Genomic DNA, 26997 nt, shown 5'->3' on the forward strand with positions numbered 1-26997 from the left:
TTCTCTGTTTTGTGACCTTGGCTATCTATTTATTTGTTGTTTTATTTTATTCAGCATTTCAAGGTGTGTGTAATGAAAGGGGTTCACTATTACCCTTAATCTGCTGTATTGTAAGAACTGAAAGTCCCCAATACACAAATATATAATAATGGCATTCATTCATTTGCAGTCTATTAAAATTTCTTTAGTGGAAAAAAAGGGATGAAGACACACCTATTGTCTTATCAACACTACAGATAATGGTGTGCAACTGATATATTGCCATGGAAATTTGCTGAGCATATAAATACTCTTTTGGCAGCAGAGAGATATTCCACCTACTCCACTTGTGTGCAACAGAACACAGACTCTGATAGATACATTTTGGCACACCAAATGTGCCAAATAGAAGAGCTGGTAGAATTAACCACACCAAACTCTTGTAAAAAGCAAAGATTGAGTTAGTGCTAGAAATGATCTAAGTAAAGTAGAAAACAACTTAGGAAATATTTTTATATTCTAGGTATCCATAAGTCTTTGAATTAAGAGTATGTGTGTGTGTGTGTGCATGCGTGCACATTTGTGTAACTAGTACCAGGAGAAATGTTTTCAGATTTTTCACACTCTTAATTGTATACAGAGGGACTAAAAGTTTTAGAATGAGGAGGAAAATTTAAGGTTATAGGAGAACATTATTTTTAAATTGAAACTTTAATTATAGTAATAGTGATAATGTAATCACATTGGTTACTTATTAATCAATGTACATAATCTCATGCTCACTAACCTTGGGAAATCGCTATTATCCTGATTTTACAGACGAGGAAACTGAAGTCTAAAAAGGTTAAGTAATTTACCCAAGGTCACACAGCTCATAGGTGTAGAGGCAAAATTCCAACCCTGCTTTGATTCCAGAGAATGACTATCCCATAGGGCCTCTCATAAAAGTTTTATATTGTTATTATGTTCATTTTTGTGCAAAACAAAATTGTTTGGTTTATAAATAATATGACTTAGAAATACGTCTTATTATTTACCACTCATTAGAGACCACTCTTAAATTTTTGGTGCACTTTAATTGTCTTTTTTCATTTTCCCATTTATGTAAATTGAATTTTTTGAGGTTATTGATAACAGAAAAAGCAACTGTGATGGTTTGTATGATTCTGCAATTTCTCTCCATTCCAAGGATTAGATTTTTATCTGAAGAAGGTAATTTATCCTGACTTATCCTGACTCTTTATTGGTGGATTGAAATGATCATGCCCGGAGAGAAGAACGTTTACTGCAGTTACTTGGAAGATGTCTGTGACCCTCTCCTTTCTCTCAGGACTTCGGGGGCATGCCTTGGCTGCCTCTCTGACATCTGTTTCTGCTAAGGGAGTTTCAGTGTCTGACAGCTCTGGGGAATTTTGTCGGCAGAGACCTGGTGAGATCATTTTGCCTTCCGCTGAGTTTCCTTTCTCTGTTTTTTTGGACACTTCTGATGAGCATGACCCTGGAGCATTCTGTAATACCTCTATTCCTGTAGGAACTATTGGCCTACTCCCTGGTTTTATCTCTGTCTGCACAAAAGCTCCATGTCGCTGGAAAAGAAAACAAAGTTGACATTAACCAGGGCACACAAGTTGCTGGAAGATGCAGCTGTGAACTCAGTTCATGTGTTAGCTCAAGTTCTGGCAAGGCAGGCCCTTATTTCTGCCTCTGCACTGGTTGTCACCTTAGTCTAAAACTGAAGACAGTGGCATAATAATTATTAGTGAAATTTTAAAATCAATGATAAAGACAGGGTGTGCCAGAAAAATAAAAGGGAAAGGCAGAAAGCCAAAGAATCAGCATCTTGTTTCCCCTTCTCAACATTTCTATCAGTTGGATTGTATAAGACTACACATATCAAATTTCATTTCTTGCTCTATAGTTTGCTGTGGATACAATAGCAACTACAGTTCATAGACCTCAGGATTTGTGATTGCAGCCTAAATATCAGTTAGTTTCAATGAAAGACTTAAAGTAAAATATGAAAACAAACATCTGCAGTTGGAAAAAAAATCCAGCAGTTATTGTAATATGTAATAACATTTACATTTGGCTTTGTAAATCTTAGATGCATTCTCCTGCCTCACCCACATGAGCATATCCAACAGTTTATCAAACTGCTTTGATATTACCTTAAGTGAATGATTGTAATAATTGAAACCAAACTCCAAAGACTGTGATCCAAAATTATGACATCATTCCTTAATTTTAACTATGACATGTTGTTGAGATTTTACCCAACAACCACGTTAGTTTGTTGAAATAGACTTTTAGAAAGATGGTTATGACTTGGAAAGGCTTAATGTTCTAACATAAATCTGTCCCATCCTAAAGTATTAAATAATTGATTCTGAATACTCTCACCTTTCCCCGGATGGGCTCATTGGGATTTTTCCTAGCATCATATTGATGTAAAAAAGAGATGTGCTGTATAAAATTCTTTTGAAGTTCTGCTGATGCATCAGGAGAGGCAAGTGGAACTGAGAAAAAAGATTTTGTGAAGTCAGGACAAAAATAAGATTTCTATATGGAAATATAATCAATATTCATAATCATGCTTTTTAAAAAATGTTAATAAAAGTTAATTTTTTAAAGTATGGATAAATATAATGGATGCATCATTCTTTCTCCATGCAAAGAACCAAATCAAAACAACTGAATTAGCCCCATATATGGAATTACTAGTACTTTCTAAAACTAATATTAATGCAATAATGGCTTTAAAAGTCTGTTAGATATGTCTTTTGCACATATACCAAATGAAGTTTTAGGAAAGGTGTAAGTACAATTCATTTGTCAACTCATTTTTTACTACTAGAAAGGCTATGTGAACTTTATCATACATTGCTCCCAACTAGTACTAACAGAATAACCTGGAAGACTCCAGGGTTGCTGTAGTTATAGTTGAACGTGTGATTCTTTTCATTTCCCTTTGACAGACGTTCTGAAAATTTATAAGACTGTTAAACCCTTTAAGAATCACTTTTAAATAATTTTTCAAGCTAGGTGATGGGTATATAGGGATTCATTCTATTGGTCTCTCTCTGTTTCACATTTTTAATAACTTTTAAAACTCACTTTATTTTTATGTTTAGCATGCAAGGTTATATAAAGATCAGAGCAACTCCCAGTTTAGTGAGGTAAAATTATGGCAAGGAAAAAACTTAAAATTTCTCCCTTTTATAAAAAGTCATATATAAGAGGTTATGTCCACCTACCATATCTCTGGAACAATATTCAAGAAATTGCTAAAGTGACTGCCTCAGGGGGAGAGAATTAGGTCACTGGAGGACAGAGGTGGGTTTACTTTCACTGTGTATTCTTTTGTGCCATTTGAATTTTGTACTATATGCATGTATTAACTATTAAAAAATGAAATTTAATTTTTAAAAAATCTTGCCTTTAAAGTTAGGGAGAATATATAAGAAGGAGAAATATGTTAGTAAATTCATACTTATTAAGCATTCATGAATTCAATTCAATATTCAGACATTGATATAAACTAATTTTGCTAGCAGGAATGATGAGTCTCTATTTATATATTATATGACTTGAAATGGCAATCTTTTCCCTGTTAGCAGGGAAAAAAACGTTAACTGATAACATTTTCTTGATTTCTAATTGAGATCAGTTACTCAAAACTCATTTTCTACATAATCATTACCCCCCCCTTTTTTTTTTAGGATTTGCTAGTGTACAAAAGAACAGCAGGTGCCAAAGATTTACTAAAAATGTATGGGCAACTATGACATTGAGAAAATTCTAACCATAACATACATATTTTTTCTACCATTTGGGAAAAGACTGTTGGGTTTTGGGTGAATGCCATGGTCTAGATCACAGAACATCAGTGTTTTCAGAAACATGGTTTGATAGATTCTTGAATAAAATAGCTCTAAATTCAGTCATTAATCAGTTGGGGTTAATGGAGTATTGAAAGCATGGGCTTTGGGATAAGATAGACATGTTTTCAAATTCTAGCCCTACCACATTTCCTAGTGGTGTGACTTTGGACAAATCAACTTCATTGAGATTCAATTTCCTCCTCTCTAAAATGGGGATAGTAATTTGCTTTGAGAATTGAAAGATACTGAGATCAAATTAGAGAGGGTCTTTCAACCTAGGCAAGGGGCCAGTTCTTTTGTATCTTAATGAAAGGGAAAACTTTGGAAGGGAGAAGTATGAATCTGAGGAACTATTGACTGTTAGAAACCCAAAGACTTTAGTGGGCTGGGGTCAAAAGTTGGTGGCAGCTTGGGCTGGAGGGTAGGAAGGTCAGATATGGCTAAGAGAGAATATGTGGGGGAGAGGTTTTAAAATCTTCTCTTGACACCGCCTCCCCCCCCCAAACACACACACACACACACACACATTGCCTGGGAAGATCATTGCTTGCCTCAGAGGGAAGAAACTGGCAGCAACTGGCTAGCCATCTGTTGTCAACTTAGTAACTTGTGAACAGCACAGAAGTCTCTCTAGAGCTGATGAAACGGATGCATGCTGCCCCTTTGGGTATTTGCTCTGCTACCAATCCCCCAGCAACCATCAGTGCTGGTGGACTGAAAACATCAAGAGATTGCATCTTCTTGTGATGTCTCTTTTTAAGAGTTTAAAGTGGAGGGGAGGGGTGGTGTTCTAACTAGAGGACTGGCCTAGTACAGTGACAGCATATGGAAATGGTCAAGTTTGGTTTTATGGGGTCTGACACTCTCTAGCCTGACCCTCATTTTCTTTCCTTTAAATTCACTGGGAGGCACACAAGTCAGACCCTAGTCTTTACATTTTGCCTCCACAGGGCTGTTGGATTCCCTTGGAGAACATGACCTAAGACAAACTAGAGAGACACTATAAAGAAAGACAACAAAATTTAAAACATATACTGTGTGAGGCTGAATAATTAGAACCGGTACTCCAGGAATTTAAAATAAGCACAACAAACATGCTCAAAGACACAGAAAGTATTATTAATATGAAGCAAGAAGAGGTCATTAAAAAAGAATCATGTATATATCAGAAATCAAACAAAATATAATAGCTGAATTTAAAAAGATGAGGTAAACAAAAAGACTCATGAACTACACAGACTGAGAAACTCTCTCAAAGGGCAGCAGTAAAGGATAAAGAAATTAAAATATAAAAGAAAAGCTAAAAGACATGGATGGTAGAATTCAGGAGACCTAGATAAAGAAATAGAGGGAAGGAAGTAGTTGAAGAAATAATGATGATAGGGTGCCTAACTGCTCAGGTGGTGGAGCACCTGACTCTTGATCTCGTGGTCATGAGTTCAAGCCCCGCACTGGGTGTGGAGCCTACTTAACAAGAAAAAAAAGGAAAGAATGATGATAAATATCCAATTAGAGAAAGATCAAAGACTTCAGATTGAAAGGGCTCATAGATTACCAAGGAGGGTGATAGGTCCAGGAGTAAGATGAGGCAAGTGAGACCCATGTGCTGTAAAAATTTAAGGGGGCATTTACATAGCCCTGGGAGTGAGTGCCTCCTTAAGTTTTTCACCTTGGGTCCCTCACTTGCCTCACTCTCCTCCCTATCCTGCAGGATACATAAGGAAAAACTAATATCCAAAGACAATTTATAGAGAAATTTAAGGTTATCTGGGGCAAAGAAAATTCTAAATGCTTTCAAAAAGAGAAGGTAGATTACTTACAAAGGTGGAAAAAGCAGATTTACATAAAAATTGACAGCAACAGCATTGGACACAAGATGATAATTGATTAATATTTTTTTAAATGTTAAAAAGAACTTTAAGCCTCGAATTTTTATACCCAATCAAACTGTCATTCAGCAGCGAAGCCAGAATAAAAAATATTGGGAGGCAAGGAAATCCTCAGAATATTTTCCCATAAAAAAGCCTACTCCAAAATTCCAAGAGGAAAAATCCAAATAAGGATAGAAATAAATCAAGGGAGGTGTGTGCCTAAGATATATAGAAGAAAATAACAAAATGTTTTATTTCTTTAAAAAGTCAAGGACTAAAGAACAAAAAAATAAGTATTACACACATAACTCAGAACTAAAATTCTACTGTTATTAACATATTAATAGAGATACTGGTAAACTATATGTATGTAAAGTATATATATGAAAGAAATAGTAAAATGATTTCAAAGGAAAAAAAAACTCTCATTATTTGTAGGTAACATGATTACCTGAATAGAAACACCACTGGAATCAACAAAGTATGAGAATAAGGGTATAGCAAGGTAAACAGTTAAGTGTATAAAAATCAGAACTATAATCTAGAAAACAAAACAAAAAATAAGATACACTGTGGGAACAACAACTGTACAATATCAAGTTTTTAGAAACTAACAACTAACAAGACCTCTACTGAGAAAAATTTTAAACTGTCTTTTTTTTTTAATATTTTATTTATTTATTTGACAGAGAGAGAGAGAGAACACAAGCAGGCAGAGCGGCAGGCAGAGGGAGAGGAAGAAGCAGGCTTCCCGCTGAGCAGGGAGCCCAATGTGGGGCTCGATCCCAGGACCCTGGGATCATGACCTGAGCCGAAGGCAGATGCCCAACGACTGAGCCACCCAGGCACCCTGTCTTGACATAAAAGTAGAACTGAATAGACTTTCCATACTATTAGATGAGATGAAATAGTCTGTTACTGTAAAGGTGACAATTTTTCCTAAATTAATCTATAATGCCAACACAACCCAATCAAAATTCTACCTGGATATTTTGAGGGATGTCATAAATTCCAGAGTTTAAATGGAAAAATAAAGGTCCATAAATAGGTCAACTCTGAAAAGGAAGAGCAAAGAATGGGGACTTTCCCTATCAGATATTAAGCTAAAAATCCAGAAAATTAAAACAGGTTAGTACTGATCCAAGAACTAAAAATTAAAAATAGAAAGCTCAGAAACAGACCAATTTATATAGGAAACTCTAACATACAAGTAAGGAGGTTCCACAAGTCAACAAGGAAAGTATGGTTTAGTAGATGGATCCAGGAAATTTCTTCACTTCATGGAGAAAAATGAAATAGGTTCCCTATTTAACATTGCACATAAAGGCAGATGCTAGGATTAAGGCTTAATTATGGAAGGTAAAATTATAAAAGCAAGGAAGAAAATGTAGGAGAATATTTTTGTGATGTTAAAGTAGAAAAACTCTTCATAAACACCCAATGTGCAATTCATAGGTGAAAAGTTCATAAACTTGATTACATCAAAGTTTAGGACTCCTGTTCAGTGAACACGCCACAGACAAAGATAACAGTGAGATTAGGAGGAAACATTTTTAACCTGAAAACTAAAAGGGATAGGACATCAGTGAGAATGGTAAAGAACCTCCAAAGAGCTGTTCCTCTGTAATAGTGATGAGAACACTGGCAAAAAAAAACCAATCAAAATCAACTTTTTGAACTCTGGAAAGTAACCAAAAGCTTACAACAATCCAAGAAGCATTTATTCAAGAAAAATGGCTTAATTTCTATAGTGAAAGCAAGCTTTATGGCATTTTAACTTGCCCAGTTTTCATGCCTCTCTCCTGTACAGAATCCTTGAAAACCAACAGCCCTGCAATTACAGTGAAACAATATTTAAAAATTAAAGGCTTAAGGAAAGAAAGATTTTTCATTTGTAATATTAAATCTGGGATATTAATATAAATCATAAGTAACTATAAATAACTCTTTCTATATATAAAGGCCCCCTTCGAACATTAAAAATCTTACATCAAAACATATTACTCTCAAAAGATTAACAATTGGACTTCCTGCAGATTTGATGTAACAATAGGCTCCAGAAGACAATGGAATAATATCTTCCAAGTGTAAAAGGTAAATAACCATGAACCCAGAATTCTATATCCAGCTCTACTCACACCCATTAGACAATCTGAAGACATTTCAGACAAAAGTAAAGTGAAGAGTTAGCTACTCCTAAACTCACATGGGAAGAACAATTTAACAATGTGTGGTAGTCCATTACATTGATGGCTCTACTTTATTGGTCTCCCACTATTCACATCCTTGTACAGTCCCCTCCTTGTGAATGTGGGCTGGCCTTGTGATTAGCTTTAACCGATAAGATGTAGCAAAAGTAACACTCTGCCAGTTCCAAGCATAAAAAATATGCTTGAGAAAGCCTTTCAGTTTCTGTTGCATTTTTGGGAGGCCTGAGGTGCTAGGTAAGAAGTTCAGCTACCCTACTGGAGAGCCCATATGGAGGGACCACATGTAGAAAGAGGGGCCTGGTCATTCCAGCCTCCCAGCTGAGTGTAGTCCTCAGGTGACCTGCCAAGTGAATGCAGCCACACAAGTGTCCACCACCAAGACCAGCCAAAGACCTGCCCAGCTGAGCCCAGCCTAGATTACAGGATCATGAGCACATAAAATGATGGTTGTTTGAAGCAACTAAATTTTGGGGTGACCTGTTATGCAATTACAAAACAAATACTTCAGAAGCAAGTCAATTAAATCAATTAAAATGAATTATCTTTTAATTAGTGATCTAGGGGCACGTGGGTGGCTCAGTGGTTAAGCGTCTGCCTCTGGCTCAGGTCATGATCTCGGGGTCCTGGGATCGAGCCCCTGTGTCAGGCTCCCTGCTCATGGGGATCCTGCTTTTCCCTCTCGTCCCCACTAGTGCTCTCTCTCGCTCTCTCTCTCTCTCAAATAAATAAAATCTAAATAGTGATCTAGAACCTCCCAGAATCTCAAAAATAATAAAAAAACTTCTTTATGGGAACTAATAGAAAACGAATCTGCACTATTAGAGGAATTCCTTGCTCAGACATTATATCTATTAAAATTAGACATAACTACCATATTAATTTATGCAAATATATGAGACTTTTAAAGAAGCCCACAATAGTGAAGAACATCTAAGTAGGAAAACATCAAAGAAGATATTCAAGTTCTTAGTGGTTATTCTACTTCAGAATTCAAACTGAACCCAAAGTAATTAATTACTTAAAAGAAGCCTTGTTACATGAGGATTACAAAACATAAGGCAAAGTCCATGAAGAGTGTTTGAAATCCACTCTCTGTTTCTTGGAAACTTGATCTAATTAAAATAGAAATTTTCTAAACAAGGATATGCCAAACAAGTTGGTGTCAGGCCATCTATATTTTATCAACAAAGCCAGGATTTATTCAAACACACAACTTGATCCTTTTATTGGTGGGAACTCAGCAACTTTTACTTTGTGAAATTTTCTTAACTTTTTGTGTGTGTCTACTTAAAAAACATTCATCAGTAATATTTTTCTATCAGAAACTCCATTTTTCTAAGTAGTATTTATTTTGATCTTATATAAAAGTATTACTAATGTAAAAAATAACGGTATAGATTTTCAAAATACAGTGAAAAAACTTGAACATAACTGTAGCAAGAAATCATTATTAAGCTACACCTTGGTGCAAAAGAAGCAACACAAACTAAAGTCTACTTCAGAAAACTATTTTTAATGATAATAATCTGATTTTGCAATTCAGGAAAACACTAAAATATCAAGTCATTGATAAAGACTCAAAGTTTTATTTAAGTAGGACTTTCCTCACAAATTAGATCAGCCTTTCCAATTTATAAAGTTTTATGATATAAAACCCAAAGTGAACACTTATTCTTATAGTGACTCAGATATGATGGAGCCCAGCCATTTGTTGAAGTGTCCATGGATGGCAGCCAGAAATTGTGTGGTGGTACAAGAATAAAGGGCACTTTCATTATCAGCACAAGATGACATTGCCGAAATGCCAAAGACTAGGCGTAATTAAGTGGGCTGATGGAACAGAATGACCAGGAGATGACTTTTAAGTGGTACGATGCATGTTTACATCCACAGTTTCTATGTCTGTATGCATATGCACATATATATACATATATGTAAAATCTGGAACATACAAACTATATATATATATATATTTTAAAATGTCATGCTCAAATATTCCCTCTTAAAAACCCTTTTCACTAGTATCCAAACACCATCCAAAATATGAATAAATTGCAGGCCTGTATTGTAGTGTGTATGTTTATTTAAATTACATTATGTCTTTAATCTGTTGAATAATATGTAATTATCATTAAATTAATCCATAAATATTTGTTGAATCTGGGGATCATTATTAGGACCTGGGTTACAATAATGAATTTGGCAATGAGAAACACCAATAAAAGAACAGAGAGACAGAGACAGAGGAGGAGAGGCAGGAGGAGGGGTTGGTAAGGAGGAGGGAGGGCGAGGAAGGAAAAAATGAGACTTCCACACCTAGTTTCCAAAGCTAAATTCCAACTAAACACCTAACATAGTACAATGCAATAATTAATAAGAGAAATAGCTTCCATTTGTTTTCTCCTATGTACCAAGCACTGTGGTAGGCATATTTTTTATTTCTCCTAACAATCCTGCAAAGTAGGGATTATTATTCCCACTTCTTGAATTGAGGAAATAAAATGATGAATTTAAGTAATGAGCCTAGGATCAAACCACTATAAGTGCTAAATCAGTATTAAATTCTACGGGGAGGGAGTATTGATGGTGATAAGATGACCACGATTTCCAGTTAAACATGACAAATTCAACATCTGCATTTCCCTCACTCCCTCCCAAAACACCAGTACAATGATAGTAAAGACCTTAAAAGGCTTAAATCCTTAGGAAAAAAGAGAACTAAATGAGAGCAAAAATACTAACAAATTTGGAAACTGGAAAGCAGATGGTTAAATGGCAATGAACTTGAGTAGACCACAAAAAAACTGGAAGCTAAGTGCTTATGGGAATGGGGTGGGGGTCCCAGTAAGGCTCCAAAAATGGAGGCATCTGACAGCTCTGGGGCAGGGAGCATGGGACAAGGTGAAATTTCCAACAGAGGATTATTGGAGAAATTCCCAGATTTTTTGTTCCTCACTCCAGCAGAGGTTTGGAGGATTCCACTCTGGGAAAATAGACTGGCTCAACAGAACAGACCTATAGGCATTGATGTTGGGGGGTGGGGGGGGTCTCTTATGAAATGGCTGGGCCTTTCCTGGTAATCCTAGAACAAAACCTAGCTCTCTGCTCTCATCTTCTACCATGTCCCATACTGAACTAGAGTAGAAGCAACCTCACTTTATGAGAAAAAACTGGGATCTGACTGGTTACTTAACCAAAAAAGTTAAAACAAAGAATCATGGAGTATTATATATACTAAACTTAGATACTTTATTCTAACCAGTTCAGTCTCCAAATTTTTACTGGAATGCCAATGCATTTCCTTTGCGGGAATATCCATTGATTGGAATTGCACTGTGTGTTTCTTGCATAAACCACACCCCTAATGTAATCTTTCTAGTTTGTTTCTTTAAAATAGAATGGAAACTTAAAGACACATCTGAAATAAAATGACTGCAGAATCCTTCAAGATTTAAAAAATTCATTCCAGCTCCTCTCTTATAGTGATTTTGTCCACACCTAATTAGCACTTTTAAAAGTTAGTGACTTTGGGGGGCACCTGGGTTGCTCATTTAAGCATCCGACTCTTGATTTTGGCCCAGGTCATGATCTCAGGATCGTGAGATCAAGCCCCACATCTACTTGTCCCTCTCCCTCTGCTCCTCCCCCTGCTCACGTTCTGTCTCCCACCCCCCCCAAATAAATAAATAAAATCTTTTTTTAAAAAAGTTAGTCACCTTTTGGCAAGCCTTTCCAAAGTATTCAACTATGAATGTATTCTAGAAACTCTCTTAGTACTCAGATTTTAATTTATAAGAATAAGTTAATTATGGAAATACAGTAACAAAAGCACAGGCATAAATCATTTTGGAAATAACCATGACTTTCAGAGAACATTCTCTGCCTCCTTGGCCTGAGTTATTTGCCCCTTCTTAAAATGTCCCTCTCATGATATCATGAGCAATGGGGGATAGATTCCATAGATTAAACAGGACAGTGTAGACCATGGTGAGGAATTTGAAATCAACTTTACAAACAATGAGAAGTAACTCATCTAATGGAGGAAAGCAATATCATTTGTGTTTTTAAAAGATCCTTCTAACAATGGTGTGGAAAACATATTTTAGAGGAGAAAGAGAGAAAGTAGGGTAACAGGAACTGTACAACATTAGAAGATTTGGAGTATATTTTGGAGATAGAGGTGTCAAGATTTGCTGATGGATTGGCTACAGAGAGTAGGGAGTTTTGGAATGACTTCTAGGTTATCCAAACTTGAGGGGGAATAGAAGTGGCATTTATTGAAAAGAGGAAAACTGGCAGGGACAGGTTTGAATGGGGGAAAGGAACCGGTCTATCTGAGCCATGTTAAGTTTCAAAGGAGATTAGCTCTCCAAGAAAAGATGTTAGGTAGGTGGCTGGATGGGAGTTCGAGGTTCAGCAAAGAGGCCAGGGCTAGAGAGAGAAATTGGTTCTTATATTAGTTCCTTTGACTTCAGCCTTAAACTTCTATTCCTTGTTTCATCTGCTTTGGGTAGTATCTCTTGGGCACTCATGTTAAACAAAGATATTAGCAGCCTTCTTTCTACTTCCCATCTTCTGTCAACTATTGATGTGCTTTTCTTGTTAAGGCTAATAACATAATTCTGTTCTGTACACACATTAAAAATGTCCATACTGTATCTATATAATGCTAAAAGTTGAAAACTACAAAATAGCATTTATAATATAACTATATGAATTTTGTTCACTTCAGGGCCAAATATTGTGCTGGGACTACATTTTTTTCTCACTGTGTCCAAAGCCTGGTGCCACTTGAAAAAGAATGGTTCTAGTATTTGTGTTAAATAAACCCTCTTTTCTAAGTAAAAAAAAATTTTCCCCTGGAAACTTTGAAGACATAATAACTCCATTTTACTTTTGCATCAGCACTTCTTGATTCCATACTGATTCTTATTTCTTAGACAGTTACTAATTTTTCTTCCTCTTTATGGAAACCTACAGAATCTTCTTTTTGTAATTATTGCTTTGCAATTTCATAATGATATATAGGTTGTATCTTTTGTCCCTTCGTACTTAGAAGCACTCAGTAGACTCCTTTAATGCCTCACTCTCTTATACTGGGAAACTTTTTTATTATTCTAGAGGCTGTGTTATTCTATTATTCTAGAGTACTGGTTTTAACTGGAGGTAGACTGAGTTCAAATACCAGTTATTTGCTCTGTAGCCTTGAGCAAATTATTTAAACTCTGTGCTTGCTTTCTTATCTGAAAAATGAGAGTATTAATAATATTACCACACTAATATATTCCTTAGGGTTGGAATGAGAATTGAATGAGCAATATTTAGGAAGTTCCATAAAGTGCCTGGCAAATAGTATGTGCTCAATAAGTTTTATGTGTTGATAATTATCTCCACTTTCAATTTTATTCCTTGCTCTTCTGGAGCTCCAGAAAAGTTGGACCTCCCAGACTGATTCTCCACTTTGCTTTTATTCTCTCATATTTTCTAGTTTTTTGTTGTTGCTGCTGTTGTTGTTTTATGTTCTGTGATGTTTCCTTGACTTTACCCTCCAAACATTAAAAAAAATAATAATTTGGCATAATTGTAATCTTTGGCTATCCATTCATAAACTAAGAATAGGATAAGAGATCAACTTGAATTACAAAAAAAAAAAAAGTAACTGGTGTAGTAATTGACTAGCTGGCTGAGACACTGGGCTCCATTAGTCTTAATGTTGGTGTCGAATAGAATGTTCATGACTGGAGTGATTATTTAAAAGACAGACTTTCAGGTCACCCTTGGATTCTCTCCTTGGATTCATTCTTGCCTTCTGCTTTGCCTGCTGACTGAGCCTCCTGCTACTTTGAGGTTCTTTCGGGTAGATTGGCTCTTTGCTGCCTTTCCCTCTATCTTTTCTGGGCTATTGCTTCTTTGCTTTCTTTAATCCATCAACAAGTTTTCGTTCCTTCCCACACTGCAGAAAGTTCTTCTTTCCATTCTCTTCATCTTTATGGGTTGATTCCTTTACTATCACTTAATAGAGGCTTGGGAGGTGGGGGATTTAGATGTCTATGTTCAGTCGACCATCCTGAATCAGAAGTGCAAACTTCATTACCTTTCTAAAGGAGAGATCACGTTACAGATTATCTAACAGTCCTCTCCATTAACTACCACCCTTGAAGTGGAAATCATGCTGAATATGACCATTTTGTAATGTTCTGATCTTCAATCTACCTGCCCTTTGTGTCCTTAACTAAACTGGCCAGATCACAGAGGCCTGAAGGTTAAAATTAAGTAAGGGACAGCTGACTGATAAAAGTAACCCTTTGCTATCTACTGTCATGTTCAGAAAATTATTTGAAGTTTAGCTTATGAACTTTTATATGGAGTGACAACCAGAGTGGGTACTCAATAAATACATTTTTGTTTTGACTTGATCCTGCACTTCTTTAAGACCTGCTAAATTCTACTCCAGCAGTAGAGATGACTAAGACATGTGGTAGGAAACAGATAGAAACTGACTAAATGTGAAAGACTTAGTTTATTATAATAACGTTGTCAGGTAAATAACTTTAAGATCTGACAATATTTTAACAGTCCATGTAACAGTATTTCTTACATTGTTTTATGGGATACCAGTCATGTGAAATAATCTCCTCGAAAAAGGGTGAGGTGGTCAATATTGGGGAAAACAAAACATTCTTTATTCCTCTTCTTGGAATACATTATGCTTGTGCTTACAGTAAGGGTTTTAAGAGTTCTGTGGCTTAAAAAATCTGTTTAGCTTTATAAATTCAGTTTTTACAAAACTTATTTGACCACTTCCCTCTTTTTTTGAGCATCATAAGGAACTAGTGTCCCTCAGAGTGCGCTTCAAGAAATACTGCCTACAATTTTACTAGTTATACTTTTTAAAATTTGGTGGCAACAATAATGAGCAGAATGCTACTAAGTATGTGACTTGGAGGCTGGTGTTATCAATGATCAAGCCAATTTTTTTATGTTATAGTAAATATGTTTGGAGATAAGCTGTCCACCAAGAAGGGGTAAAGAACAAACTTGTTAAGGGTTGCATTTGCTGTATGTGTATTTTCAACTCCTATAGAGAAGTAATTTTCTCAGGAGATGCCAGTACATCTAATACACCTTAATTTGATAGCAGTAATGTGAGAGAATGGTAAAGAGGTTTTATCAGAGCTAAACTTACCTATTCCACAAGAAGGCTTTTGCAACTTGCTGTGTTTGACTGGCAAAACCAATGGACATGCTGGTTTTTGAAAGTCACTCCTCTGGGTGCTCTTAATGTCATAAGATGGTTGGAAGGGATGCTCCAGTCTTTTACCATGTGACCACCAGTCACCCTTTATGGGAAAAAAATTGGAAACACAAAATTGAATACCTTAGAACATTTTCATGTGCTGCTTGATATCTGAATGTTCAGTGATTTGATTCAATAAGTTATTGGATATTCTAGGACTAAAATGGAATCCTGAAATCTAGGAATAAGTATATTTTTACAAAGACTGAATTTTTTAAAAGGTACTTAAAAGTGAATTATCACATATTTTTAGCTAAAAGATAGCTGCTAAATTCTTAAACTACTTCCTGTCAGCAGAAGTGGAGTGGTAAAAATCAACCAAGTAGTTATATTTCTATATTTTGTATTACCATTTTATTATATTTGTACATACACGTATATATATATGGCTTGATTTAATCTAAAAATTATGTTCTATACTTTTCATTATGAAAATACAAATAATGTATTATCATCTAAGATGGTGCTTTTCATAGTTTTCAGTCCATGATCCACACCATGAAATAGATTCTGCCATGCAAGAACACACAATGCATACACAAACATAAAACTCAGTTTCACAATATTTATTCTTACTACATGCAGTACACTTGACTATTTTTCTATTTTATCATTTATCTCTTCCATTTCATTTTATAATGCTAGTTGCAAACCACAGTGCTTTATAACCCACCTAATGCCTCAGTTTGAAAAACTTTGTTCTAACGAAAAATATCTCCAATGTTACTGAATTTTTGATGGTAAAACCTGACTTAAGTACCCAGGAAAGGGAGAATTGATAGATTCTCCATGAGCACATATTAGAATCTGATCTCTTAGAAGTTGTGAAAACAGTGAGGGGAAACTTACTAAACTTAATTCTAAGTAAACATTTTTTTTTTTTTTAAATCTGGTTGATCAGGTAGACTTAAGACAACCTTGGGAGGGAGCCTGGGTGGCTCAGTTGGTTAAGCAACTGCTTTCGGCCCAGGTCATGATCCTGGAGTCCTGGGATCGAGTCCCACATCAGGCTCCCTGCTCGGCGGGGAGTCTGCTTCTCCCTCTGACCCTCTTCCCTCTCGTGCTCTCTATCTCTCATTCTCTCTCTCTCAAATAAATAAATAAAATCTTTAAAAAAAAAAAAAAGACAACCTTGGGAAAGGGCAACTGTGACACCTGGGAGTTCTTGGACAATGAAAGAAACTTTGGGTATAATCGAACACCTACTTTGGGCTTTGAGGAGAGAGATCGGGCTTTTAAAAAATCAATCATGATTTTGTAGTCAAAGACTTGAAAAATATGATTCAAGGGGGATGAATATGAGATTCACATAAGTAAAATTCTGACAGTGCAATTGAAGCTACAGTTCTATGAAAAGTAAGAGGCATTTGAAGACATCTATCTGACTCCACAGGGAGTCAGCTCCCAAAGTAGCTTAGTTTCTAAAAAGACAGGCATGTATAAAAGAGGTGTACAATATCAAATTAAAAAAAATAATTTCATGGAGTCACCTTGTCAGGAGATTGTCAAGAAGCTTAGAAGAAATTCATGAAATACACCAAAGGCAGCAAAAATAGGGTATTCTGGGAGAAAAAAAAAATCTTATATCAAAGAAATCACAGAAAGTCTAAGAATTTGAAGAAGAGTACACAATTCAGAGCTAAAAGTCAGAGCTCCTCAACTTAGGTTCTTCGTTAAGGGAAATCATCTTCAAGCTGAAAAAGATAGGATTAACATGGACCTAAGAGGGAACTGAACCCTCACTAATGCAAGAGAGAGTTAGACCTCACTTGGCAACTTTACATGAGTGCTAGTTTTTAGGCCAATGACAAATTGTAGCCCCGGGGTAATGAATACGTTTGCAGAGATCAAAGGAATTTAGGAACCAGGGAATTTTGGAGAACAGGAGAGATGGGCTGAAAGGTGAATTACAAAACTTAAGACTACTTGATGTCGATCCTGGGAATTCTAGAACAGATTACTAAACAGATGGTGTCTTCTCACTATCTGGCTGAAAATAGTCACATCTAACTGTTGTCAGAATGCCTGCTTCTTGCAGGCCTCCTCCACTGCACAATTATGATAGTGCTTATTATGCCCCAACGTCTCAGATTTATAGGCCTTTTCTCATTTACCCTCACCATGATTCTGCGAGTAGATATACCCACTTCATAGATGAGAAAACTGCTGGGAGATTAACTTCCCCAAAGGGTATCCCTAGAAGGCAACAGAGCTGTCCAAGTCAGACCCCTGCCCCCATCCATGCATGCCTCTAATTTCTGTGCTACATTGCTTTATCAAATCTGCTGTAGAATGCAAAGCCACAGAAGCACAAACCTACTTAAATTATTTCAGAAGTAACAATTGAGAGATTTCAAGTATATTGAGAAAGATTTTCTATGATAAGGTTTTAAGGAATACACTGTATATTATCTTCTTTTGTTGATCAGAAACTTATTTTGCTAACACCCAAGTTACTGGGTAAGTGACTCTGGGATGAGCAAACTGCTAGCAAATGCCTGGCAGCATTCAATTATTTTTTGAACAAGAGTATATTGCAAAAGTTACCCCAAAAGCAGAGATATCAATTCACCTCTCAAAATTTCTTATGAATTTAGAATTTTACCAAAATGGTCTCTTTAGTTTCACAAAATATAAAGGAAATAATGAACAATGTTTCCTCAAGTGTGACTGATGACTTGAAGATCTCAAAGCTGGAGGAAGTACTCTGATGAGTGTTGTAAGTGGGATGAAGCTTCACTTCAGCAGAATGAAATCCTACAGTTCAAAAAATGCTGTTTTTCTGTTTTCTATTTCTGGATGGTCTGCCCTTTGCCTGAAAAGTCTGGTTTGTTCCTGGAAGAGTGAAAATGTATATGGGCCTGCGCACATGTGCATGCCATGTTGGTACAAGCATTTGCTCATAAAAGATTATAAGATTAAAGAGATACGTGGGAGCTTGTTTTCTTCCTTCACCCCATGTTGAAGGGAAAGACTAAGTATAAAAATTTACTGCACCATCACTTGAAGTGGATTGTGAGGGTTGATATGAATTATTTATGATGAAATAAGCCAAACTGGGAAAAGTTCTCTACTGTGATTGCTTTGTCTAGGCTTCAGGGGTCAGTCCAATTCCTGCACATTGTGGAAGGGGTTTTACCTAAAGAGGTGGTTGCTTTCAGTTCAAAACTTTGGACCCAGAGAAAGCAGGATGCCTCCCCTTCTAGCCCAAGACGGTCTTTCCTGCTTCAGGGTAACAGTCATTGCAGCTCCATGGTATGGAGACATCTAGAGATCCCTGAGGAAGAGACTCCCACTAACCCCCACCCCTGTAAGACCTGATGGCCATTATACTGTGAACTCCTTAGCCACCTTTGGAAACCACTGTGAGGCGGTCTTTGTTATACTTCTGCTATCTCTAAGCCTTCAGAAAGGCATTAGGAGACATTAATTCGTTTTCATTCTTTGGGAAATTAAGGGAGAGTCTTGGGCGGAGAAGTAATAAAGGCAATTGGGGCAACCTGGAGAAGCCAGTTAAGAGAATGCAAGAGGTGGTAGGTAGAACTCCACAGCAGCCTGACAAAAATGGCTGCCGGTGGTGGCGGTCCTCTGTGGAACACAAAATCCTCCTTGGGGGATTCCTAGGGAAATACGGACTTTTGACAACACTTTACAGAGAATCACGTTTTATTAGTGGAGCTCAAAGGCTTTAAAACATTGAAGTGTTATGGGAAACACTAGAGGTATGTTGTATCTATGTTCATCTCTATTTTGCTGTAGATACCGGGAGTGCTGAAAATACCTCTTTTTAAGCAACCCATAATGTCCCTGATAAGTTGTTCCTAAATTGTGTTCTGTGGAATACTAGTTCTGTGGCATATTAAAAGGTGTTATATAAAAGAGGTTTCCAAAGTTAAATAAATTTGGGAAATAGGTAAGTAAAGTGAAATAAGTTTATCACAGGATTTCTTAGAACCTTTCTATACAAATGGGATTTGTGAAGCTTTAAGATCTAAATATATAGCTTTTCCAAAATGTATTGACTTTGGAATGTTACTTTATTGAGCACATAGGCAGGGCTAATGCTCTGAAACATATACTTTGGAACATAATGACCTAGTATAATCTCTTTTAAAAACACAAGACCACCAAACTCTTGTGATTGGCAGTGACTGAGCTACAGCTCCTTTTTACTTTTTCTGGCACCCCCAATTTTATGTCCCTATATAGAACTGTGTGGTTGTTTTATTTAAATATCTTGTAAATAAGTAAAACCAACCAATCTGGTGTTAGGTTCTTAAGCTGTTATCTTAGCAAAACACATGAGAGCAGATGTGTCACTTTAAATATTAGGCAACATTATTTTCTTTACTCTTGCATTAAAGCCAGTACTACTCTAAACCAGTTAATTTTTTAAAACCACCAAACTAACCTTTAAAAAGAAACCTGTCATCTTAAATAAAGGAACAAAGTGTGCAGATACGTGAAACGAGCATTCTTTCATTACTCCTCGAGTCCATGGAAGTGAGTACTTATATTGCTGTTTCTGTTTTTTAAATATGAACAGTGCCTTCACTCCATGCCCAGAACAAATACGCTCTTAACTCTGTGATGCATCTTCTTTCTTTCTTTCTACCTCCTCACTCATGTCCACAAGCAGCCTCTCCTCCCTGTCCTCTTCATCTCAAACTTCCTTTTACCATCTCTTAAAGATCTCTGACTCAGTTAGCCTTTAGTACCCATAAACAAGGATCCTGCCCCTACTATGTTGCCGCATCTGGACAGCAGCTCCTAATATTACCTTTCTCAAGACACCTATAAACTAAGAGTAAAAGTAGTTGATTGATTTTTTGAGAGTTTTACATTTTATATCTCCATTCTCAAACCCATTTCTTTTCCTTAGTATCTCCAAGGTAAGGATGGGTTCAGTTAACAGGTTTTAATTCAGCCCTGACTTAGAGCTCAGGAAGTCACTCATTAACTTTTTTAAGAAACATGGGAACTTCACTAACCTGGATTTCTGGACCAGACTTATTTCCCCAGTGTAGGCCTGGACTAGCAATATCTCTTAAATCCCCCCAATAATTGCTTATTTATAAAACAAAATAGCCTTAAAATTGCCCACATAAGGTTTTATTACATGACATTAATGCATATTTGACTACATTAATTCCTGCCCCAAGAAGATCTCCCATTCACACACAGTGACCTGGTATGTTATCTATTTTAAGATAAGAACATTGGTTGTTACTGATGTGAAGATAGGTCACTAAAAGCAATCTCCATTTAAATGTTATATCACAACTACACATAAACTCATGTGGCAAAAGGAGCTTTGCCGCTGAGATTAATTTAAACATCTTGGTAAGAGGACATCATCCAGGATTATCTAGGTCGGCCCAATGTAATCACACCCATCCTTGGAAGAGGGAGGCAGGAGAGTCAGAGAAAGATTTGAAGATGCCATGCTGCTGGCTTTCAAGAGGAAGGGGCCATGAGCCAAGGAGTGCAGGCAGCTTCTAGAAGCTGGAAAAGGCAAGGAACTGGATTTTCCCTTAGATCCTCCAGAAGGAAACCAGCCCTGCTAATAGCCAATGAGACTGATTTTGAGCTTCTGAGCTCAGGAAATGTTGAGAATAAATTTGTTACTTTAAGCTAGTGTTTAAATTTGTGGTAATTTGTAACATTAGGAACAGGAAACTAACAGAATAAATTATACCTCAACAAACCTAAGTTTAAGGAAAGAAGATAATGAAATATATTTAGTACAATAGTGAATAAAAGTGTGATTTGACTAAACCAACAGTCCTGGGTCAGAAACATGACTGTGACATTTGCTCACCGTGTCATCTCAGGTATGTTAATTTACTTCTTTGTGGTATGTTATCATCTGTAAAATACTTCTAATACTACCCCCTAGAAACTGTTCCACAGATTAAAGGATATAACTTATAGAACACACTTAGCTCATCCCTAGCACTTCACACAATTTAAATAAATGGTAGCTATTATTTTATAGAGAGTATCATGGGAATTTTTTATATTAGAGTATGTGACACAAATACAATATTATAGATTTTTTCAGTATCTGCCAAGCACTCCTAAGTGGCTATAATCTGACCCAATCTAGAAAAATGGTTATTTGGATTCCTTCCCTTTTTATATATTGTTTATATGCAATAGTTATTTGGGAGAATAGTCTCAGGTTACTGCTTTTAACTATTGGATTATAAAAAGTATTAGTCTGAAATATGTCACATCCTTTATGTAGTCTGTGACCAAATTATCCTGCAAAACAGCTTCTGAATCTAAATCTGTATTTGTATATAAGGAACATCCATCCAACCTGCTTTTCTGGCCCTTTTTTGGGATCTATGTAGGGAACTGGTTCATTGAATGTTCTTGCATTTGTATGAATGAATTTCGCGTAATATACACGTCCTCTCCCAACACATGGTTTTGAATGTTGTATACTTTTTCCAGGTTTTTTGTCATGTTTGATTTCTTCTTTTTTTTCAGTTATATACATTATACCAGCATCTTCTATTTTATGCTCTCTGAAAAACAGAATAGTAAATGTATCTCAATGAGCATTTTAGGACTGTGTCATAATTGTATAAAATAAAATTTAAAAATATTTCAAGTATCAGTCAAGACAATTTAGGCTTTATTAATAGTTATAAGGGACTTGTGCAATTAAAATATGGAAGGGTATCTTCTCATTTTAAATCATATAAAAGAAAAAGGGATTTGTGTTAATAATGATTATTCATAACGATACACCAGCGCAGTGTACAGACTTTCATTTGCTTGGAATAAAGAAAGAGTAGTGATTTGATCATGGTTACAGATCCTGTTTGCAGCATTTTTCATGAAGGTGAGTTACATGCTAATCTTAACTCATCTTCTTTAAAAGTTAGTTACTTAGGGGGCGCCTGGGTGGCTCAGTAGGTTGAGTGACTGACTCTTGATTTTGGCTCAGGTCATGATCTTGGGGTCCAGGGATGGAGCTTGACTCTTGATTCTGGCTCAGGTCATGGTCTTGGGATCCAGGGATCCAGTCCAGCGTCTGGCTCCATGCTCAGTGGGGCGTCTGCTTGAGATTCTCTACTTCACTCTCTCCCTGTCCCTCCTTCCCTCAACCCACACACATACTCTCCCTCTCTAAAATAAATGAATGAATCTTAAAAAGAAAAGTTACTTAGTAAATTCAGTCACCTGGACAAGGATAGCTATTTAATTTTAAAAGTTCACTTGGCAAAACTTATAAAAGCTACCAAATGACCACTATTATTTATCTTTTCGGGAAAAGACCACTGTGTAGGCATGAGAAAAATCAATTCAATCTCATCACTTTTTGCTTTTAATAACTAGACTGGTACCAAAATGAACATTATTGAATTTTTTTAAATATTAAAAAATGTTTAGAAAGAATTTATAGAAAGTTTCTCTTTTAAATAAAGAGTGATAGACATTATTATAAAAGGCAGTATTTTAAAATTTCACATTCTTGGAAAATAAAGGAAAGAATTAAATAGATGAATGTGAATACTTTTTACATAGAAGCTTTTAAAATCAAAGCCCCAACCCATGGAAGGTGAGCAAACAAGATTCCAAATTTATAGAGAAAATGAGCAGTTCTGCTTAGTCTTGGCCCTTAAAATATAACCCCCATGTTACTTCAAACCAAAGCCAGGTTCATCTTTTCTATCATGTCATTTTTTTAGTGAAAACTCCCAAATGGCTTTGTGTTGCATTTACAGTGAATACTGTAATACTGCTTCTTTATCATAGCTCTGGGGCCCAGGGACCCAGCTCCAGCCAATCTCTTCGGACACACTGAGACCTCTCTCCCCTCACTTCTCCAGACAGCACGGCTGCTTTCAGTTCCTGGACACACCAGTTTTTTCCCTTCAAGGCATTTGCACACACTGTCCCCTCTGCCTGGACAGCTCTTCCCCAGCTCCCTGCACCACTGGTCCATTATCTTCAGGTCTCCGTTTAAAAGCCATCTCCTCAGAAGCTTTTCCTAGATTTCTCCCTTCCTGTCAAATGTAGTCTCTATTTTAGTACTTGCTTTCATAACACCATGATTTAGAATTTATGTACCTAGTTTTGTTTTTGTTTTGTTTTTTGGTAAGCACTACAAATACCCTTGACTAGTCAGTAACCTCCATAAGGGTGAGGTTGTGTTTCATTCATCATTATGTGGCTACCTGAGGAAGCATCTCGTTCACCACAGGTAAATGGACCGCCATTACAGTATTTGCATATTTCTGGTGAATCTGCTGGGATTGTTTTTTTGTCTGGCTTAGTGTAGCTGTATACTCCCAACCCCCACTACAGTACACATACAAACAACATTCGGCACCCTTGGATTCTAGCTCCCTGCAGCCCAACAAAAATTGCTCTCTGTAAAGGTTTTGGAAAAACTGATTACTGGTCAAGTGTGAATAATTTCTAAGGCTTTTTCTATTACCTTAAAAAAAACACATATCTCTGGAAAGGTCATAATCAATTTATTATATACATCTGATATCAGTTTTTTCCATCTGCTTCTCATGGTTGTAACTCAGCAATACACTTGCACTAGCATCACATACTTGAAGGAAGGTCTGACTGTGGCTACATGCTTGCTTACATATGCATTTGTTCAATTAAGTATTTGTGGTGTGAGTAGTTATAGATTAACACATAAATGTGAACTATATGATTCTGTAGTAATTTCTTACTAGAAGGAAACACAAAAACACTAATGGGCAGTGAAGAAAGTCAGACCTGGGTTGGAATCCCAACTCTGCCATTTAATATCGGAGTCTTGGTTTCCTCCTTTGCATGGTAGGGCAAGAATGCCTATTGAGAGAGATGTGACAATAACATTGAATAATTCATTCTTTCAACAGATATTTATTGAATTTTGTGCCTGGTGCTGCTCACGGCACTGAGGATAGAGGAGTGACAAAACAAAAATTCCTGCCCTCACAGAACTTACATTCTAGTGAGGGAAGGCAGATGGAGAAATCAAATAATAAGTAAAACATACAGTCTTTTGGATGGTGTTAAGTGCTGAGGACAACAATAGAGCAGGGAATGGGGAAAAGAAGTGCATGTATGTGAGAGAGAGGCTACATTTTTAGACAGGGTGGAGGCTGCATTATGAAGGTGGCAACTGAAAAAAGGAAAGAGGGGAGTGAGCTAAGAGGATATTTGAGGAAGGGCATTCTAGCAGAGTGAACTGCAATTGCCAAAGCATTGCAAAAGAAGCACCTGTCCTTAGGCGCTTCTCAAAGTATGGTCCCGGAAGTAGCTGCACTGACATCAATTTACCTTGTTAGAAGCACAAATTCACTGGCCCCATCCCAACCTGAGGCAGGTTCCCAGGAAACTGTTTTAACCAGCTCTCCAGGTGATTCTTATGTTGAGAACCACTATTCAGTGACAAAAATATAGGCTTTGGAAGCAGATACCCCTGGCCATGTGGTATTAGCTGTAACACCTTGGTCAATAGTTCTTAAAATTTAGGGTACATCAGAATCACCTGGAGGCTTCTTAAAACCCAGATTATTGTTCTCAACTCCAAATTTCCGATTCAGTATATCTATGGTGGGGAGCCTGCAAGAATATGCATTTCTAATAAGCTCTCAGGTGATGCTGGTTGGGGGGAAGAGAAGCGCACTTTGAGAATCACTGCTAGCACGGAGGCCTGCGTGCTGGAACCAAGTGGAGTCAGGGGGCAAGCAGCAGGTAAGACCCGATAAAGGAAAAGGGGCAGTTTGTGTAGGTCCCACAGGCCACTGTAAGGACCCTAGCTCTTACTCTGCAAGGGCCAATGGAGAATAGTGATCTAACCTACGTTGTTAAAAAAAAAAAAAAAAAAAACAGACTATGTTGAGGACGCTGCAGAGAGGCAAGCGGAGCAGCCGAGTCTGTTAACATCCAGGTAAGAGACGCTGGTAGCTGGGCGAGGGTGGGGATGATACTGGAATTCTGGATATAGTTTTAAAAGTAAAACCTACAGAATTTGCTAATAATTTAGATGTAGGGTGTGAGAAGGAGTGGATGATTCCATGGGACTTGAAGAATGTTGGGCCAGGCAATGCATGTAAAGTGCCCGACACACAGTGGGTGCCCAGTAAGCACTGTGTTTTAAAAAAAAAAAAAGCATCCCGGTAAGAGCGCTCAACTACTAGGATGGAAGAAGAGAAGCTCTAATGATGGCCCGAGGACCCACCCCTCGGGTCTCACTTCACCCTCCCCGAAGGAAGGAAGGAAATATTTTCAGAAAGGGAAAGAAAACCAAACCCCAGCACTTACTGCTGCTTATCCTCCTTTACCTCCATGGGCTCCCACGGCCTGACACGAGGCAGCGAGGAGCCTCACGGGAAGATCTGGGACTAAGCCCTGCCGGGAAAAGGGCGCGCGGAAGGCCGCGACTGTGACTCGCGAGTTGCTAAGCGACGGCGGGCTCCCGGCGCGCGGCCTCGGAAAGCGGCTTGGAGGCGGAGCCGGAGGGCGCAGGCGCAGTAACCCAGATCGGCCCCGCAAGTTAACGGGTGCGGCCGCAGGGCCAGGCGGGGGCTGGTGGTCGGATCTCTGGGCGTCCTTCCGGGACCCGCCCCAGGCTGAACGTTCTGTGTTTGAACTTGGCCTCTCTTATCGTGCCGGGCGGAGTGTTTATTAAGGCCCTCTCTGGCCTTGGGGATCAGCAAGGGGCGGTTCCCAGAGCCTCCCCCGCGGCGCTCGGCTCTGGTGCTGGAGGCTGTACTGCCTGCGTGCCCGCAGAGCCTGGCAGGAGGCCTCCCCGGCGTTGCCCACGTCTGCCGGAGGTGGCTCCAAAAGTGCACGCAGGCAGGAGAGAAACTTGTTTACGTGAACCGTTAAATACTGTGCAAGTCATGATTCGCTGCTCCTGGGCTGACTAGTCTTTGCTTGAAAAAGCTTGGCTGTCGCTGTTCTCCACGATTTCTGGCAAATCTTCCTTCCCCGGCCCGGCAGCAAGCATTAAAATAGAGCAAGGGAACACTCATCTCCTGCAAATGAGACTCCCTGCGGTGTGTGCAGCTGCTCCAGCCTGAATGGGGTTCAGAATCGGGCGGAGGGGACGGTAGGCTATGGCAGCAGGTTGGGGTTGGTATTAGTAGCGCTTATCCAAAAAGAGACAAGTTCCTAGGAAAAGCAGTTGATGACTTGCGTCCACCTTCTGGCCCCGGATTTTCTTACCTCATTTCACCATTGCTTCCCAGTTTCCACTATCAGAGCCAAATGTCTTTGGCATCAGCCATGGTAACTCTTGCCTTTGCCTGGATATTGGGAAAAGAAAAATCCTTATTGAGTTGAATTCTGCTGTATAACCAAGCTATGCATGTGCGCATGTTTTGTAACCCAGGGCCAGTATTAGTATGTATTTACATTTACCTGGAGTAATGTGGAGAGAGTCGAGTTTGGTCGCCGGTCTCATTGTACATGTGTGAGCATAAGTCCTTCCTATGAGGAAGAAGAATATATGACTAGAAGTTTGATATCTAGTTACCTACACAACTGAGTTGGTAGAAAGAGTGGAGTGTGTGTAAATACATGTTTGGGGAATAAGGATTGGGTGGGTAAATATGTATGGGAAGAGTGGGTTGAAAACCCCAAAATGGGGGAACTAACAGTTGAGCTCCTGCTTAAGAACCAGGCGTTTGTTCAGCACTGTATTAAACACCACATACTTTCCTGGTTTTATCCTAGTCATCATTCTCTGGAAGCATAGGCCTTCGGCACAGTCAGTGTTTGAATCC

General features: G+C 37.8%; 1 protein-coding gene across 3 annotated transcripts; it reads right to left on the bottom strand.

The window, feature by feature from the left end:
- Positions 1-1035: 1035 nt before the first annotated feature.
- On the bottom strand, positions 1036-26701 carry CIMIP6 (ciliary microtubule inner protein 6). 3 transcript variants are annotated; one of them, XM_073897707.1, is made up of 6 exons: positions 26627-26701; positions 25552-26511; positions 21564-21774; positions 15128-15281; positions 2380-2495; positions 1036-1565 (listed from the first exon to the last, which is right to left on the bottom strand). In XM_073897707.1, exons 3-6 carry the CDS (start codon positions 21744-21746, stop codon positions 1197-1199), a joined length of 822 nt encoding a protein of 273 aa, XP_073753808.1. In that variant the 5' UTR covers positions 21747-21774; positions 25552-26511; positions 26627-26701; the 3' UTR covers positions 1036-1196. The 3 variants fall into 3 exon arrangements, with proteins under 3 accessions (XP_073753808.1, XP_073753806.1, XP_073753807.1); XM_073897705.1 differs by having other exon boundaries at positions 25532-26511; XM_073897706.1 differs by lacking the exons at positions 25552-26511; positions 26627-26701 and adding an exon at positions 23996-25321.
- Between the last annotated feature and the right edge of the window lie 296 nt (positions 26702-26997).

This window comes from Callorhinus ursinus, unplaced genomic scaffold (genome assembly GCF_003265705.2).
Source record: "Callorhinus ursinus isolate GAN/ISIS: 27379988/994484 unplaced genomic scaffold, GSC_fseal_2.0 scaffold10, whole genome shotgun sequence".
In the NCBI taxonomy this organism is placed as follows: Eukaryota; Metazoa; Chordata; class Mammalia; order Carnivora; family Otariidae; genus Callorhinus; species Callorhinus ursinus.